The following is a 14,538-nucleotide window of genomic DNA, read 5'->3' as shown; positions in this document are numbered from 1 at the left end:
TTTGATCTCCTTGCAGTACAGTGGATTCTCAGGAGTCTTCTCCAGCACCACAATTCAAAAGCATTAATTCTTGGGTGCTCAGCCTTTTTTATGGTCCAACTCTCACACTCATATATAACTACTGGAAAAACCATAGCTTTGACTAGACAGACCTTTGTTAGGAAGTGATGTCTCTGCTTTTTAATATACTGTCTAGATTTGTCATCACTTTTCTTCTCAGGAGCAAGTGTCTTTTAATTTCACGATTGCAGTCACCATCTGCAGTGGTTTTTGAAGCCAAGAAAATAAAATCTGTCACTGCTTCCACTTTTCTCCTATTTACCATGAAGTGATGGGATCTGATGCCATGATCTTGGTTTTTTGAATGTTGAGTTTTAAGCCAACCTTTTCATTCTCCTCTTTTATCCTCATCAAGAGGCTCTTTAATTCCTTTTCACTTTCTGCCACTAGAGTGGTATCATCTGCATTTTTTATGTTATTGATTTTTCTCCTTGCATCTTGATTCTGGCTTGTGCTTCATCCAGCCCAGCATTTTGCGTGATATATTCTGCATAGAAGTTAAACAAGCAGGGTGACAATATATAGCCTTGACGTACTCCTTTCCCAATTTGGAACCAGTCCATTATTCCATATCAAGTTCTGTTGTTTCTTCACCTGCATACAGGTTTCTCAGAAGGCAGGTAAGGTGGTCTGGTATTCCTATCTCTTTAAGAATTTTCCACAGTTTGTTGTGAACCACACAGTCAAAGGCTTTAGCGTAGTCAATGACAAAACTGGTCCCCTGGAGGAGGAAATGGTATACCACTCCAGTATTCTTGCTGTGAGAACTCCCCATGAACAGTATGAACAGTATGGAATAAAATCAACCCTTTATAATTTTGGTATTCAAATGTTGGTTCTCCATTGTAAATGTCTGCTACCAAAAATGTGACTCATCTAGAGTACATTATTGAAATGTTCTTTTCCTGATATATGCAATTTATGATTCAGATTTCCATTCGGATATCTGTGCCACTTGCCATGAACATGCTACTTGCTTGAAAAGAGAAACAACAAGCATCTGTATCTGCAAATATGGATTTGTGGGCAATGGGAGGACTCATTGTATTGGTAAGTTCTGACTCTTGGCTAAGTTGAAAACTTCATCAAGAAACAAGATTCTCCAGTATTAAAGAGTTGGTGTCCTTGGGGGGAAAACATTGTTATTGTTCATGTGCTTTTATTATAAGAAGTTTTATTAATTACAGTAAGTCTCTGTTTTAGTGTTTGGATATATCATTTCTTTAGCATTTACAAGGAATTATCCCTCGTGTTAGAGATCACTGAACTTGAAACTCTGGGAACTCTCTGACCTAACACAGATATGAAATCTGTTTTTAAGTCTTGGGTTTAACTTAGCAATTTGAGTGAGTATTGTCTTTTTAAATTTCTCTAGTTGTTTTGACAGAAAACTATTTTTATTAGTACCATGAGGAAAAACAAAGCACAATTGCCTATTGAACTTTTCTGGCTGATAGGTGAAATACTGTTTCTTTGAGTCTTATGTCTACCAAAATCCATCCTTCAAATTTTTTATAGTTGTGACCCTTTAAGCTCTTGGATGACTTACAGAAATACACATTCCTTTAGACTAGAAGTATCTGAAATTATTTTTTGTCTCAGAGAATCCACCATGCCATAAGAGTCAGATAATATCCAGCTTCAAGCCCAATTCAGAGAGAGAGAGTTCCATAGCAACTTTACGGTAACGGATGTTAGGATAATCATGGTTTTCTCCCAGCATCCATGTTACCTGCAGTGAACATATGGATAGTTTTGCCTTGTAGCTGTGAATTGACAGTGTATACCACCTCACTGTGGTATCTTTTTTTTTTTTTTTTGCTTCCTAAAGAAAAATAACAATTAAATCCTGAGTTCAAAAACTCATATTCTACTTCACAGGTACATGTTTTCACAATCACACAACTTTGCTTGTTCCTGCAGGCTGGAGTTGGGCCTTCCTGACCCTCTCTGTTTAGGATAAAAACACTATATACTACATATTCCAATAACTGGTGTGCTGAGACCACACCATACGTTGCAGGTTAGATCACAGATGTGCCAATGCTAAGTCATGGGACCTAAGAACTCTAGAATCTCCTACAAACCCATATGTCCCTTCTGATGAAGTCTGCAGGGGAGATATGCCGCAGGAACAATAGCAAAAGAATATTCCATCTTATGGGCAGGTGGACTTGTGTCTGAAACCCCCGTGCCCTGCTTAGTAAGCCAGGACACTTGACCTGGCTATGGCTTGAGGGTCCATTTTGCCTCTCTGTGTTCTTAGTCAGATCTTTTAACCACAGATAGTTTTAATGATGAATAGATTTAATTAAAATTTAAAAAGATAATATAAGGGAAATGAAAGAAAAAACCTACCAGATTTTGAACGGAGTGTGGGGTGCTCTTGGGTTAGCAGGAATTGTGTGCAATTGTGAGAGGCAATTGAACTGTTGTGAGTGGACCAGTAGTGTAATAAAACACTAAGTGACAAAAAACTCCAGTTTCTCAGCAGATGATATCCTCCCCGCAAAAAACTAGCTGGATAGATCACCTCTCAAAGGATGTAAGAGAAATTGGCCACAAGAGTTTCCTCTGATGGTATAGTCTAAGGCAGAGTGAGTGAATTCTAACCTGGGGGCCAGACTTCATTGCTGCCTGTTTTTGTAATAGGGTCTTAATTTGTTTACTGACTCTCTGTGCTTTTATGATCCAAAGTATGGATGAGCAGTTGCAACCGGAGACCCATGACTGGCCTGTGACAGAAAAAGTTTGCTGACCCCTGAGCTGGAGGACAGGAGGGAGGTTTATGTTCATTTGACATTGATGTCAAACGATTGAATTAGAAATAGTCAGGGCAGGTCCTGTGGTCTCATCCCAGGTTCCAGCCCCTCCTCACTGGGTGCTTAACATTGTTTATATGGATCACTAAGGATCAGCAGGAGCTGCTTCTGCCACAGTATTAGCCCTGCCCCCAGATGAGGCTTGAGCACTAATTCCATTGTGTGTCCTGGTGACTCAGAAGTAACAGATTTTCCAGTTAATCATTGGATGCAAAATCATCCTACTTTGATTTTTGTAAAAAAAGGCAAGAGAATGGCTGAGCTGGAAAAGTGGGATTCTGCTGGATTTTCCCCTCCCAGGCCTATGACAAGATCTTTTTAAGTGTGGAGAAGTTCAGAAAGCATCTCTATCTCCCAGTCTTCAAGTAGGATGGGCTATCAGAAAGAGATGTTGAGTTTCTCTTGTGGTTTCGTACATACTTGGCATGCGACGACGAGTGGCCCATGTCCCGGAGTCTGAGAAGTACAGTGAGCAGAGGAGAGGCTGGGGAAATAGATCTTTCTGCTGTTGTCATAGAATATTGATTCCCAAGTCCATAGCACAGGAGAACAGTCTGGGTAGTTGATCGTGGTATGGAGTGACAGCCCTTTCTGTGCTTTGTCTCAATGTACCCACAGATAAAGATGAGTGCCAGTATGGAGCCAGTGTGGTCTGTGGGAACCACACATCTTGCCACAACATACCCGGAGGCTTTTATTGCATTTGCCTGGAAGGATATCGAGCCACAAACAACAACAAGACGTTCATCCCCAATGACGGCACCTTTTGCACAGGTACTCAGGAAGGGGGTTGCAGATGGCATCGTGGTGATGGCCGAGGGTACCTGGTACCTGGGATGTGGAGGAGGGAGAGGGCAGGGCCAGGATGGGGTGTGATTTAAGGAAGGGACTCTCCTTTATTGATGGGGGATATTTGGACATGGACTGAGTATTAGTATCAGGGAATTATTGTTCATTTTGTTAGAAAGAATAGCTGTATTGTAGTATTTTAGGATAATATTCTTATTTTGGGAGCTGCGTGCTAAAGTATCTAGGAGTGTTATTATGAAGCATCTGATGTAGTGTTTATCTATAAGATACTTTAAATGGCAAAATGTGAATGATTGTTGAATCTTGGGGGTGGAGGTAGAACTAGAGGAGACTGTAATATTTTTTCGCTTGTTCTGTGTGTCTGAAATGTTTCATAACAAACAGCAAGGAGAGATTCTTTGAGATGGCGTGCCATCTGCAGTAGCCTTTGGAGTGACTGTGGTACTCGCCAGCTCTGTGCATACAGCCCCAGGGATGAGCTCTATGATGCACCTATTAGAGTTGTGGGCTTGTCTCCTGGAGGAATAAGCTGAGTGAGGAGCACAACTCTTAGGATCTCAGTAGCTTTGAAGGTCAGGTTTTGGACATATGTTGGTCAAATAAAAGGGATGGGCAAAGGCCTTCTAATTTTCAGTAGCTCCTGTTATTATTTTCATGATTGTATGTCATGATAATATAGCTCTTGGATTTTCTAAGGAAATCTTTGAACAGTAATGAGGAGGAAAGGCAAGAAAAGACTCCTGGTTCTAAGATGGTTTTGTGTAGACTTAATGATTCTTCTTGAGGAGGTCATGGCAACCCACTCCAGTATTCTTGCTGGGAGAATCCCATGAACAGAGGAGCCTGGCAGGCTACAGTCCATAGCATAACAAAGAGTTGGACAGGACAGGAGCGACTTAGCAGGCACAGTGATTCTTCTTAAAAAGCTTTGTGATATTTAAAGGTTTGGGGGAGACACAAAGAGAGAGGAAAGAATTTTTTATCTTTTTCCCAGGAACCTCAGGTTCTGATGCTCTGATTCATTCTTCCTCTTGACCTGTACCAAGGTAAAATTCCCTCAAAGGGTACATTTGATTTATTCTTGGCATGAATGAGCACGTTCCCTCAGAGAAAACATTTTATAATATCTTGTTGTTTTAGGTAGCAGATTACTTCCTACATGATTGCAGAAGTGCAGTGTTGCAGAATTAAATTAGGTGCCTTAAAAAAAAAAACTTGGAAGATGATGGTTCATTCAATATACATTTTTCATGCGCTTCCTACGTGCCAAGGCTGTGCTAGTAGGAGGTGATGGCAGACAGCTAATTTCAGTATAATGTATTAGTCATGAGTAAGCAGAGGGCACTTTCCAGAGTCTGGAATCCTTGGAGGCACTTACCTTGGAAGTGGGTGAGAGATGTGGTGCTTTCCGGAGGACTTAACACCTGAAATTGTGTTTTCAAGTCTGTGGGAGTTTGACAGGAAAAATTTTGTAACAGTATATTTCAGTATAGTTTCCAAGGATGCATCATGTTTTTTAAAGGATACGAAGAAGAAAAAGAAAGAAAGAAATATTATATGCAAGGGCCAAATAGATGTTAGCTTAGGAAGAACTGACCTTCCTGGAACAAAATCCTTATCTAGGCTCTGCTTCTATTTATTCTACTTCTTATAATTATTTGGTGACCTTCCCCTTTAAAAAAAAATGAGGTATAATTCATTAAACCACAAAATGCCCTCTTTTCAAGGGTACAATTCAGTGGTTTTCAGTATAATTCAAAAAAGTTGTGCAACAATCTCCACTATCTGATTTTAGAACCTCCCTTTAACCCTCAAAAGAAACCTCATATCCAATGGCAGTTATTCCAATTACTTTTTTTTTTTTTTGAGGCCTTTATTTATTACTTTGTAAAACCTGATGGATGACTTTTCTTGATGACACTGAGTTTCTTCCAGAATCACAGTTTCACAGAAACACTAGTGGACTTTAGGTAGGGCAGAAGCTTTAGCAAGTTTTGGGGTATCAGCAGTTATCTAGTGCTTGCCTGGAACCGGAAGATTATAAATCCCAGTTCTTGAATTCTGAGAAATTCCTGTGACTTGCTGTTCATTGTACTCTGCAGGGTTCAAGTCAAGTTCAGGAGCTGTTGCAGGTAGGCCTCCTTGGATGTCATTGAGTATAGATGAGGGCTGAGCTGCAGCAGTTCTAGTGCTGGAGAACCCACAGACGTTCTGGTCCCCAGGCTGCCCCTGGAACGACTCCTGGCGATCATGAAAACTTTGCGATGAGCCACAACCCAGGGGAAGAAGCTCTATGGCACTTGCAGCGTGAGGGCATTCCAAAATGCCGGAGGCCTGGACAAAGAAAGGCGTTATTGTCCCTCATGATGGTCTTCATTTCTTCACATCCTTGCCAACACTGGATAATATCAATAACAGTCCCCATCTTAAATGGATGTTTGTGTTCCTCTAATGTGGCTTCCTAAGATAAAGGTTTCTGAGCTGAATTTGGTGTTTGAGGAGGGACTGTGGCCTCTGTTTTAGAGCATTTAAATCAAAGAGGAGAGTGAAAAAGTTGGCTTAAAGCTCAACATTCAGAAAACTAAGATTATGGCATCTGGTCCCATCACTTCATGGCAGATAGATGGGGAAACAGTGGAAACAGCAGCTGACTTTGTTTTTTGGGGCTCCAAAATCACTGCAGATGGCGATTGCAGCAATGAAATTAAAAGACGCTTGCTCCTTGGAAGGAAAGCTATGACTAACCTAGACAGCATATTAAAAAGCAGAGACATTACTTTGCCAACAAGGGTCTGTCTAGTCAAGGCTATGGTTTTTCCAGTAGTCATGTATGGATGTGAGAGTTGGAGTATAAAAAAAGCTGAGCACTGAAGAATTGATGCTTTTGAACAATGGTGTTGGAGAAGACTCTTGAGAGTCCCTTGGACTGCAAGGAAATCCAACCAGTCCATCCTAAAAGAGATCAGTCCTGGGTGTTCATTGGAAGGACTGATGTTGAGGTTGAAACTCCAATACTTTGGCTACCTGATGCAAAGAGCTAACTCATTGGAAAAGACCCTGATGCTGGGAAAGATTGAGGGCAGGAGGAGAAGGGGGAAGACAGAGGATGAGATGGTTGGATGACATCATCGACTCGATGGACATGGGTTTGAGTGGACTCCGGGAGTTGGTGATGGACAGGGAGGCCTGGCGTGCTGCAGTCCATGGGGTCGCAAAAAGTCAGACACGGCTGAGCCACTGAACTGAACTGAACTGAAATCTAGCATTTAAATCAACAAGCCGTGTGGCCACTCCCCTGCCAGCATGCTCATTGTTCATGGTCAGGGTCAGGTGTGGGTTAGGAGTGGCTTGTGCTCTAGGGAGAGCTGAGTCAGTAGAGAGGCGAGGCCCATTCACATATTGGCTAACAAGTATTGAGGACCAAAGATCAAGCAGGCACTGTGTTAAGTGCTTTCCACATGTTTTATTTAATTTGTGCCAAAAAACCCTACTATAATGAACTTCATTTTATAGAAGTGGTTTAGAAAGTTTAAAGAACAGACATTAGTAGAACTAGTAGGTAGCAGAATCAATTCTCCAACCTGGGTCTGTTTGACTTTCAAATCCATGAAAGAATTTTAAATATAGAACATCCAGGGCTCTGGGATGAGGTCAGAGTGTCTTGCTCGGTTTTGCTTTATTTTCTACCAAAGAATGGTTCTGGCTGTGGGTAAAGTTAAATAATATTATATATAGAATGAGGCATAGGGAATTTCTCCCTTGATTAGTTAACTATGTTAATATGGTTGCTCAGAACATTTTTTTCTTGACAAGCAAACATGTTATAACCTTGGAGACCCAATGGGATCTACCACTACATGGAGAGTTTGTCCTGTTGAGCTTAACATGTCTATCCAGTCAAGACCTAGAACAGTTTAGTAAAGGTATTCTTTGGGAGCATTAGGAAGTAGCAGAGGATTAAATGTGAAAATCATGTCGTACTCATCTCAGTGATATATGGTAAATACATCTAGACTTCCTTAAGGCAACTGATGTTCCTGACAATCTCTGTGGATGAGACAGAGAATTACTGATTGGATGATGTTACAATTAGATTGTAAAGGAAGAAACAGTGTGGTGTAGTGTTTACGGATATGGTCTCAGAAGCCAGACACATGGCTTCTGATTCTAGCCTTTCCACTGTTTAACCTGTGTGGCTTCAGGTTAACCTGAAGTTACTTCAGTTAACCTTCAGTTACTTCATCTGTAAAATGGGGATAATAATAGCATCAACTTCTCAGGGGTTTTGTGAAGAATAAATAAGATGGAAAATAATCATGAATAAATGACGAAGTGTTTAGAACAGTGCTTGACATGCACAAGATGCCATGCAGGAGTTATCGTTATTAACAGTCATTATAACAATTATTGTTATTAGGCTGTTGAATGACTGTACACAAAGAAAACGGATTAATGCCTGCAGTGACTCATACAGAGCTAATCAGTAGCTAGAAGCTCCAAGTGTTTTCCATACCACTGCATTTTTGCCTTATAATACTTGGACCTTTTACTTTTAGTAGCTCCTGAAAAATTAATTTATTCCTACTCACTACCTTTGTAGGAATCTGGGGCAGGTGGACAGGCTGGAAAATGGTTTCTGTGTTAAAAATGTATACGTAAACACATTTTACAAATTCCTCAGTGGGAAAAAAAAATCTTACTAAGCTAAGATGATGGATCCAGTCTAGGAACACAGTGCTGAAATCATTTCTAAACTTCGTACTAGATTGAGATTGATTTTAAGAATCCTTTCTTAACAGTTACCCAAACTTCCATGATTTTGTTATCAACAATGTCCGTTGGGTTTGCCTTGTGGCTCAGTTGAATCTGCCTGCCAGTTCAGGAGACACGGGTTTGATCCCTGGTCTGGGAAGATCCCGCATGCAAATAAGCCCATGTGCCACAGCTATTGAGCCTGTGCTCTAGAGCCTGGGAGCTGCAACTGCTGAAGTCTGTGCTCCTTAGAGCCCGTGCTCCCTAGAGGCCGTGCTCCCTAGAGCCTGTGCTCCCTGCTCCGAAACAGCAAAGGCCACAGTGATGAGAAACCTGGACACCTCAACTAGAGAGTAGCCCCTGTTCAGGGCAACTAGAGGAAAAGCCCACAGAGCAACAAAGACCCGGCACAGCCGAAAGTAGATAAGTCAATACAACTATAGAAAAAAGAGCAAAAAACAATGTTTGTTTGACTGGTTTCACTTCTCACCACCCTTTGTTGTGTTTTATGACGTCTTCTCCTTTCTTGACAATATTTATTCTGATTTTTTTTGTCAGTAGTGTGGTTCTTGAGATCATTCATGTTCTAAAATGTCACTCCTTTCCTTAAATATAGCACAATGTTTTGCTCTCTTTTCCTTAGAACTCTGTACATATTACTCCTGTACTATCTGGCATTTAGTGTTTCAGACAAGAAGTCCTGGGTCAGATTGCTTCTCTTTTCCTCATAAATTACTATTCCCTTCTCTCAGGAGGTTTATAGATTTTTCTCTTCTTCCCTGAAACCCAGAATGACTCATTTTTCAACATTCATACCTGTCACCTTAAAAGGCTATTTTTATTTGAATACAAAACTGGTGCAGTTTTTCTTTTGATATTAAATTTTTATATATATACTCCATTTTCTTCCATAATTCCTTTTAAATAGATATTGAATGTTTTGGGTCTGTCCTCATATAATTTTTTTGTCCCATAGTTTCTGTCTTAAATAATTACTTTTTCTATGTGTTTTAGAGAATTCCTTGAGTTGAAATTTGCGAATTTATTTTCAGTGCCTCTATTGAGCTTTTATTTTTGGCATTTGCATTTTGTTTTTAATTTCCAAGACTTCATTTTTTTTTCCCCTCAGAAATTCCCTTTTTCATTAATACAGTATCTTCTTCACCTAATTTGGATTTCAGCATCTCTTCCTACGTCAGGAGTGTCTTGGTTATTTCTTACTGAGTAACTCTACTCCTCCCAGCCCACAACTGCCCCCAGATTTAGTGGTTTAAAACAACAATGGATTATTTGTTGCAATTCTGTGGCTAGGCGGTTTTGTCACTTGTATGCACGTATTCAAGTGGTGGCTGGATTAGGTGGCTGATGAAAGAAGGCCTGTCTCACATACGGCCCGGTTGGGGGGTGTGTGTGTGTGTGTGTGTGTGTTCAGCTGTGTCCGACTCTTTGCGACCCTATGGACTGTAGCTCTCCAGGCTCCTCTGACCATGGCATGGAATTTTCCAGACAATACTGGAGTGGGTTGCCATTTCCTACTCCAGGAGCTCTATCCATGTCTCTTGCGTCTCCTGTGTTGGCAGGTGGATTCTTTACCACTAGCGTCACCTGGACTTTGATTCTAGCTGTCAAGCAGGCCACCTTAGTTCTCCCTCATGCGGTATCTCGTCTTTAGGGCCTCTCTGACCGGCCTGTCTCTCAAACACGGTAGCCTGGGTTTTCTGTAGCGTGGACGCTGGATTCCAGCTGAGGGAGAGAGGAAGCTGCCAGGCATCGTCTAAGGCGATGTCCAGAGCAGGCGCCATGTTGCTTCTGCCAAGTTCCGTTGGACAAAGCCAGTCTCAAGACCAGCTCAAGAGGAGGGGAAATGGATTCCATTCTTGATGGGCGGAGAGGCAAGAAAGGAAGGGAAGAGATGTTGACAGCCATCACTGGAGCCCATTTCCCACACAGTTTCCCAAAGATGTAGGTTGATCAGAATTGGTCCCTTGGGTCTCCTCCAGCAACTGAATGAATTACTGTTTCCCAGACAACAACCAGCTAGCAATGAGGTAGGTATTCCTTGGTCCAAAACCCAAAACCAAACAGACTAGTATATAGACTATTTGTTGCTAAGTTGCTTCAGTTGTGTCCGACTCTGTGTGACCCCATAGACGACAGCCCACCAGGCTCCCCCGTCCCTGAGATTCTCCAGGCAAGAACACTGGAGTGGGTTGCCATTTCCTTCTCCAATGCATGAAAGTGAAAAGTGAAAGTGAAGCCGCTCAGTCCTGTCCGACTCCTAGCGACCCCATGGACTGCAGCCTACCAGGCTCCTCCGTCCATGGTATTTTCCAGGCAAGAGTGCTGGAGTTGGGTGCCATTGCCTTCTCCAATAAAGACTATAGTGAATTTTAATAAAATCACTAAACAGAAATATGAAAGGATTCTGAGATTATATTCTTCCTTTTGGGTGGGGGCATTGTTAAAATGTTATATTTTATTTTTTAAATGAAATGATAGTGTTAGTTTTTTGGGGGGAAAAAAGACTTTACTGGAAAATTAGAATATTTGTCAAAGAAAAGAAATGCAAGAAGGCAAAGTGGTTGTCTGAGGAGATTTTACAAATAGCTGAGGAAAGAAGAGAAGCAAAAGGTAAAGGAGAAAGGGGAACGTAATACCCAACTGAATACAGAGTTCCAGAGAACAGCAAAGAGAGATGAAAAGGCCTTCTTAAGTGAACCCTGCAAAGAAATAGAGGAAAACAATAGAATGGGAAAGACTAGAGATCTCTTCAAGAAAATTGGAGATATCAAGAGAACATTTCATGCAAGGATGGGCATGATAAAGGACAAAAATGGTAAGATTAAGAAGAGGTGGTAAGAACACAGAAGAACTATACAAAAAAGGTCTCAGTGACCTGGATAACCATGATGGTGTGGTCACTCACCTAGAGCCAGACATCCTGGAGTGTCAAGTTAAGTGGGCCTTAGGAAGCATCACTATGAACAAAGCTAGTGGAGGTGACAGAGCTCCAGATGAGCTATTTCAAATCCTAAAAGATGATGCTGTGAAAGTGCTGCATTCAATATGCCAGCAAATTTGGAAAATTCAGCAGTGTCCACAGGACTGCAAAAGGTCAATTTTCATTCCAGTCCCAAAGAAGGGCAATGCCAAAGAATGCTCAAACTACAGTTGCACTTATTTCATATGTTAGCAAGGATATGCTCAAAATCCTTCAAGTGAGGCTTCAGCAGTGAACTGAGAATTTCCAGATGTACAAGCTGAGTTTAGAAAAGGCAGAGAAACCAGAGACCAGATTGCCAACATTTGTTGGATCATGAAGAAAACAAGGGGATTCCAGAAGAATATCTACTTCTTCTTCATTGACTACACTAAAGCCTTTGACTGTGTGGAACACAACAAACTGTGGAAAATTCTTAAAGAGATGGGAATACCAGACCACCTGACCTGTCTTCTGAGAAACTTGTATGTGGGTCAAGAAGCAACAGTTAGAACCTTACATGGAACAACTGAGTGCTTCAAAATTGGGAAAGGAGTATGATAAGGCTGTGTATTGTCACTCTGCTGTTTAACTACTATGCAGAGCACATCATTCAAAATGCCGGGCTAGATGAAGCACAAGCTGGAATCAAGATTGCCAGGAGAAATATCAACAACATCAGATATGCAGATGACACCAACTCTAATGGCACAAAGTGAAGAGGAATTAAAGAGCCACTTGATGAAGGTGAAAGAGGAAAGTAAAAAAGCTGGCTTAAAACTCAGTATTCCAAAACTAAGATCTTGGTAGCTGGTCCCATCACTTCATGGTAAATAGAAGGGGAAAAAGTGGAAGCAGTGACAGATTTTATTTTCTTGGGCTCCCAAATTATTGGATACAGTGACTGCAATCATGAAATTAAAAGAATTTTACTCCTGGGAAGAAAAGCTATGACAAACCTAGACAATATATTAAAAAGCAGAGATGTCACTTTGCCGACAGAGGTCCGTCTAGTCAAAGCTATGGTTTTTCCAGTAGTTCATGTATGGGTGTGGGAGTTGGACCATAAAAAAGGCTGAGTGCTAAAGAATTGATGCTTTTGAATTGTGGTGCTGGAGAAGATTCTTGAGAGTTCCTTGGACTACAAGGAGATCAAGCCTGTCAATTCTAAAGGAAATCAGTCCTGAATATTCATTGGAAGGACTGATGCTGAAGCTGATGCTCTAGTACTTTGGCCACCAGATGCAAAGAGCTGACTCATTGGAAAAGACCCTGATGATGGGAAAGACTAAAGGGAAAAAGAGAAGGGGGCGACAGAGGATGAGATGATTAGATAGCATCAATGGACATGAATTTGATCAAACTCTGAGAGATAGTGGAAGACAGAGGAGCCTGGCAGTCCACGGGGTTGCAAAGAGTTGGACTGCTGCTGCTGCTGCTAAGTCGCTTCAGTCATGTCCGACTCTGTGCGACCCCATAGACGGCAGCCCATCAGGCTTCCCCGTCCCTGGGATTCTCCAGGCAAGAACACTGGAGTGGATTGCCATTTCCTTCTCCAATCCATGAAAGTGAAAAGTGAAACTGAAGTCGCTCAGTCGTTTCCAACTCTAGCGACCCCATGGACTGCAGCCCACCAGGCTCCTCGGTCCATGGGATTTTCCAGGCAAAAGTACTGGAGTGGGGTGCCATTGCCTTCTCCGAAGAGTTGGATAGGACTTAGCAATTGAATAACAACAACAACATCATCAACAATATCAGTTCTTCCAAAACTACACGTCTTTGAAATCCCAGAGTCTGGGAATAACCAGATTTTCTTCAGTCACACTGCCCCTCCTGTCCTCTGTCCCCCTGATAGTTCTGGCAAATGTCCTGGAAAAAGTCCCCTTTTACTTAAGGTACTTTTCTTTCTCTAAGTGAAATTGGTGTGTCTGTGGCTCTGATGGAGTTTCTAAAGCTTTAAATTTTGTTCACTAAGCCAAATCTGAGGGTAAAAACTGCTAACTTGCAGAAAGATTTCTTTTTTTCAGCCTCTGAATGATTGTGTGGTTTTTACTCCTGTACCTGCTACCACTGGCAATCTTCAATCAAAGGGAAAAGTCTGCTAAGAAGCATGTCTTATCCTTCTTGAAGGCTGTTTTAAGCACTTCTGGTCTTGGTAAAATTAGTGAGACCCTTCTAAGTGGCTTCTTTTCTTCTTGCTTTATGCTCATGAAACATTTTTCACTCTGGTCTAAGCTGTTTTGTATTAGGAGTTCTTCAGATATTTTAACATGAAGTTGATGCCAGCCTTATTTTATAGTAATTTAATTTTTAGCATACTTTTTTGGGTTCATTTTGTTGGTTTGTCAAGAGAGTTGGTAATAGTTTTTGGCTTTTATAAGTTTTCAGAACACATTGACAAATATTTATTGAGCACCTCTTGGTGCCTATGATATGAAGGACACAGCAGAAGAACTCTTAAGGAGTACAACAAATTTGTGATATAGTTACAAACAAATGCATCTGCTTAAAAGTGTAGATTGAGAGTGTGAGAAGTGGCTATCAGGAAGAATGGATAAAGAAGATGTGCCACATATACACAATGGAATATTACTCAGCTGTTAAAAAGAACAAAATAATGCCATTTGCAGCAACATGGGTGGATCTAGAGATTGTCACAATGAGTGAAGTAAGTCAGACAGAAAAGGAGAAATAGCATACAACATCCTGTATATGTGGAATCTAAAAAAAATGATGTAAATGAACTTACGAAACAGAGACTCACAAACTTTGAGAATAATCTTATGGTTGCTGGGGGGTAGGGAAAGGGATAGTTTGGGAGTTTGGGATGGACATGTACACACTGCTATTTTTAAAACGGATAACCTACAAGGACCTACTATCTAGTTTAGGGAACTCTGCTCAGTGTTATGTGGCAGCCTGGATGGGAGGGGAGTTGGGGGAGAATGGATACAAGTATATGTATGGGCGAGTCCCTTCTCTATTCACTTGAAACTATCGCAATATTGATACTTGGCTTTACCTCAATACAAAATAAAAAGTTAAATCCCCCACCACAAAGAAGAAATGGCTGTCACAATGTCCAACCCTTTTCTCCTTTTTGTTTTTCTCTCC

General features: G+C 41.2%; 1 protein-coding gene across 3 annotated transcripts in view; it reads left to right on the top strand.

Moving 5' to 3' along the window:
• SUSD1 (sushi domain containing 1) overlaps window positions 1-14,538 on the top strand; it is a 136,984-nt gene that overhangs the window by 14,511 nt on the left and 107,935 nt on the right. For all 3 annotated transcript variants that reach the window (XM_086414540.1, XM_086414542.1, XM_086414541.1), the window contains exons 2-3: window positions 991-1,110; window positions 3,501-3,656. In XM_086414540.1, the coding sequence (XP_086270666.1) occupies window positions 991-1,110; window positions 3,501-3,656 (276 nt within the window). The remainder of the gene's footprint in view (window positions 1-990; window positions 1,111-3,500; window positions 3,657-14,538) is intronic.

This window comes from Bos grunniens, chromosome 8 (assembly GCF_055505025.1).
Source record: "Bos grunniens cultivar Pamir isolate PY7600 chromosome 8, Bosgru_T2T1.0, whole genome shotgun sequence".
NCBI classification, from domain to species: domain Eukaryota; kingdom Metazoa; phylum Chordata; class Mammalia; order Artiodactyla; family Bovidae; genus Bos; species Bos grunniens.
Note: the sequence above shows the minus strand (reverse complement) of the source record. Positions and strands in the feature narration are given on the sequence as shown.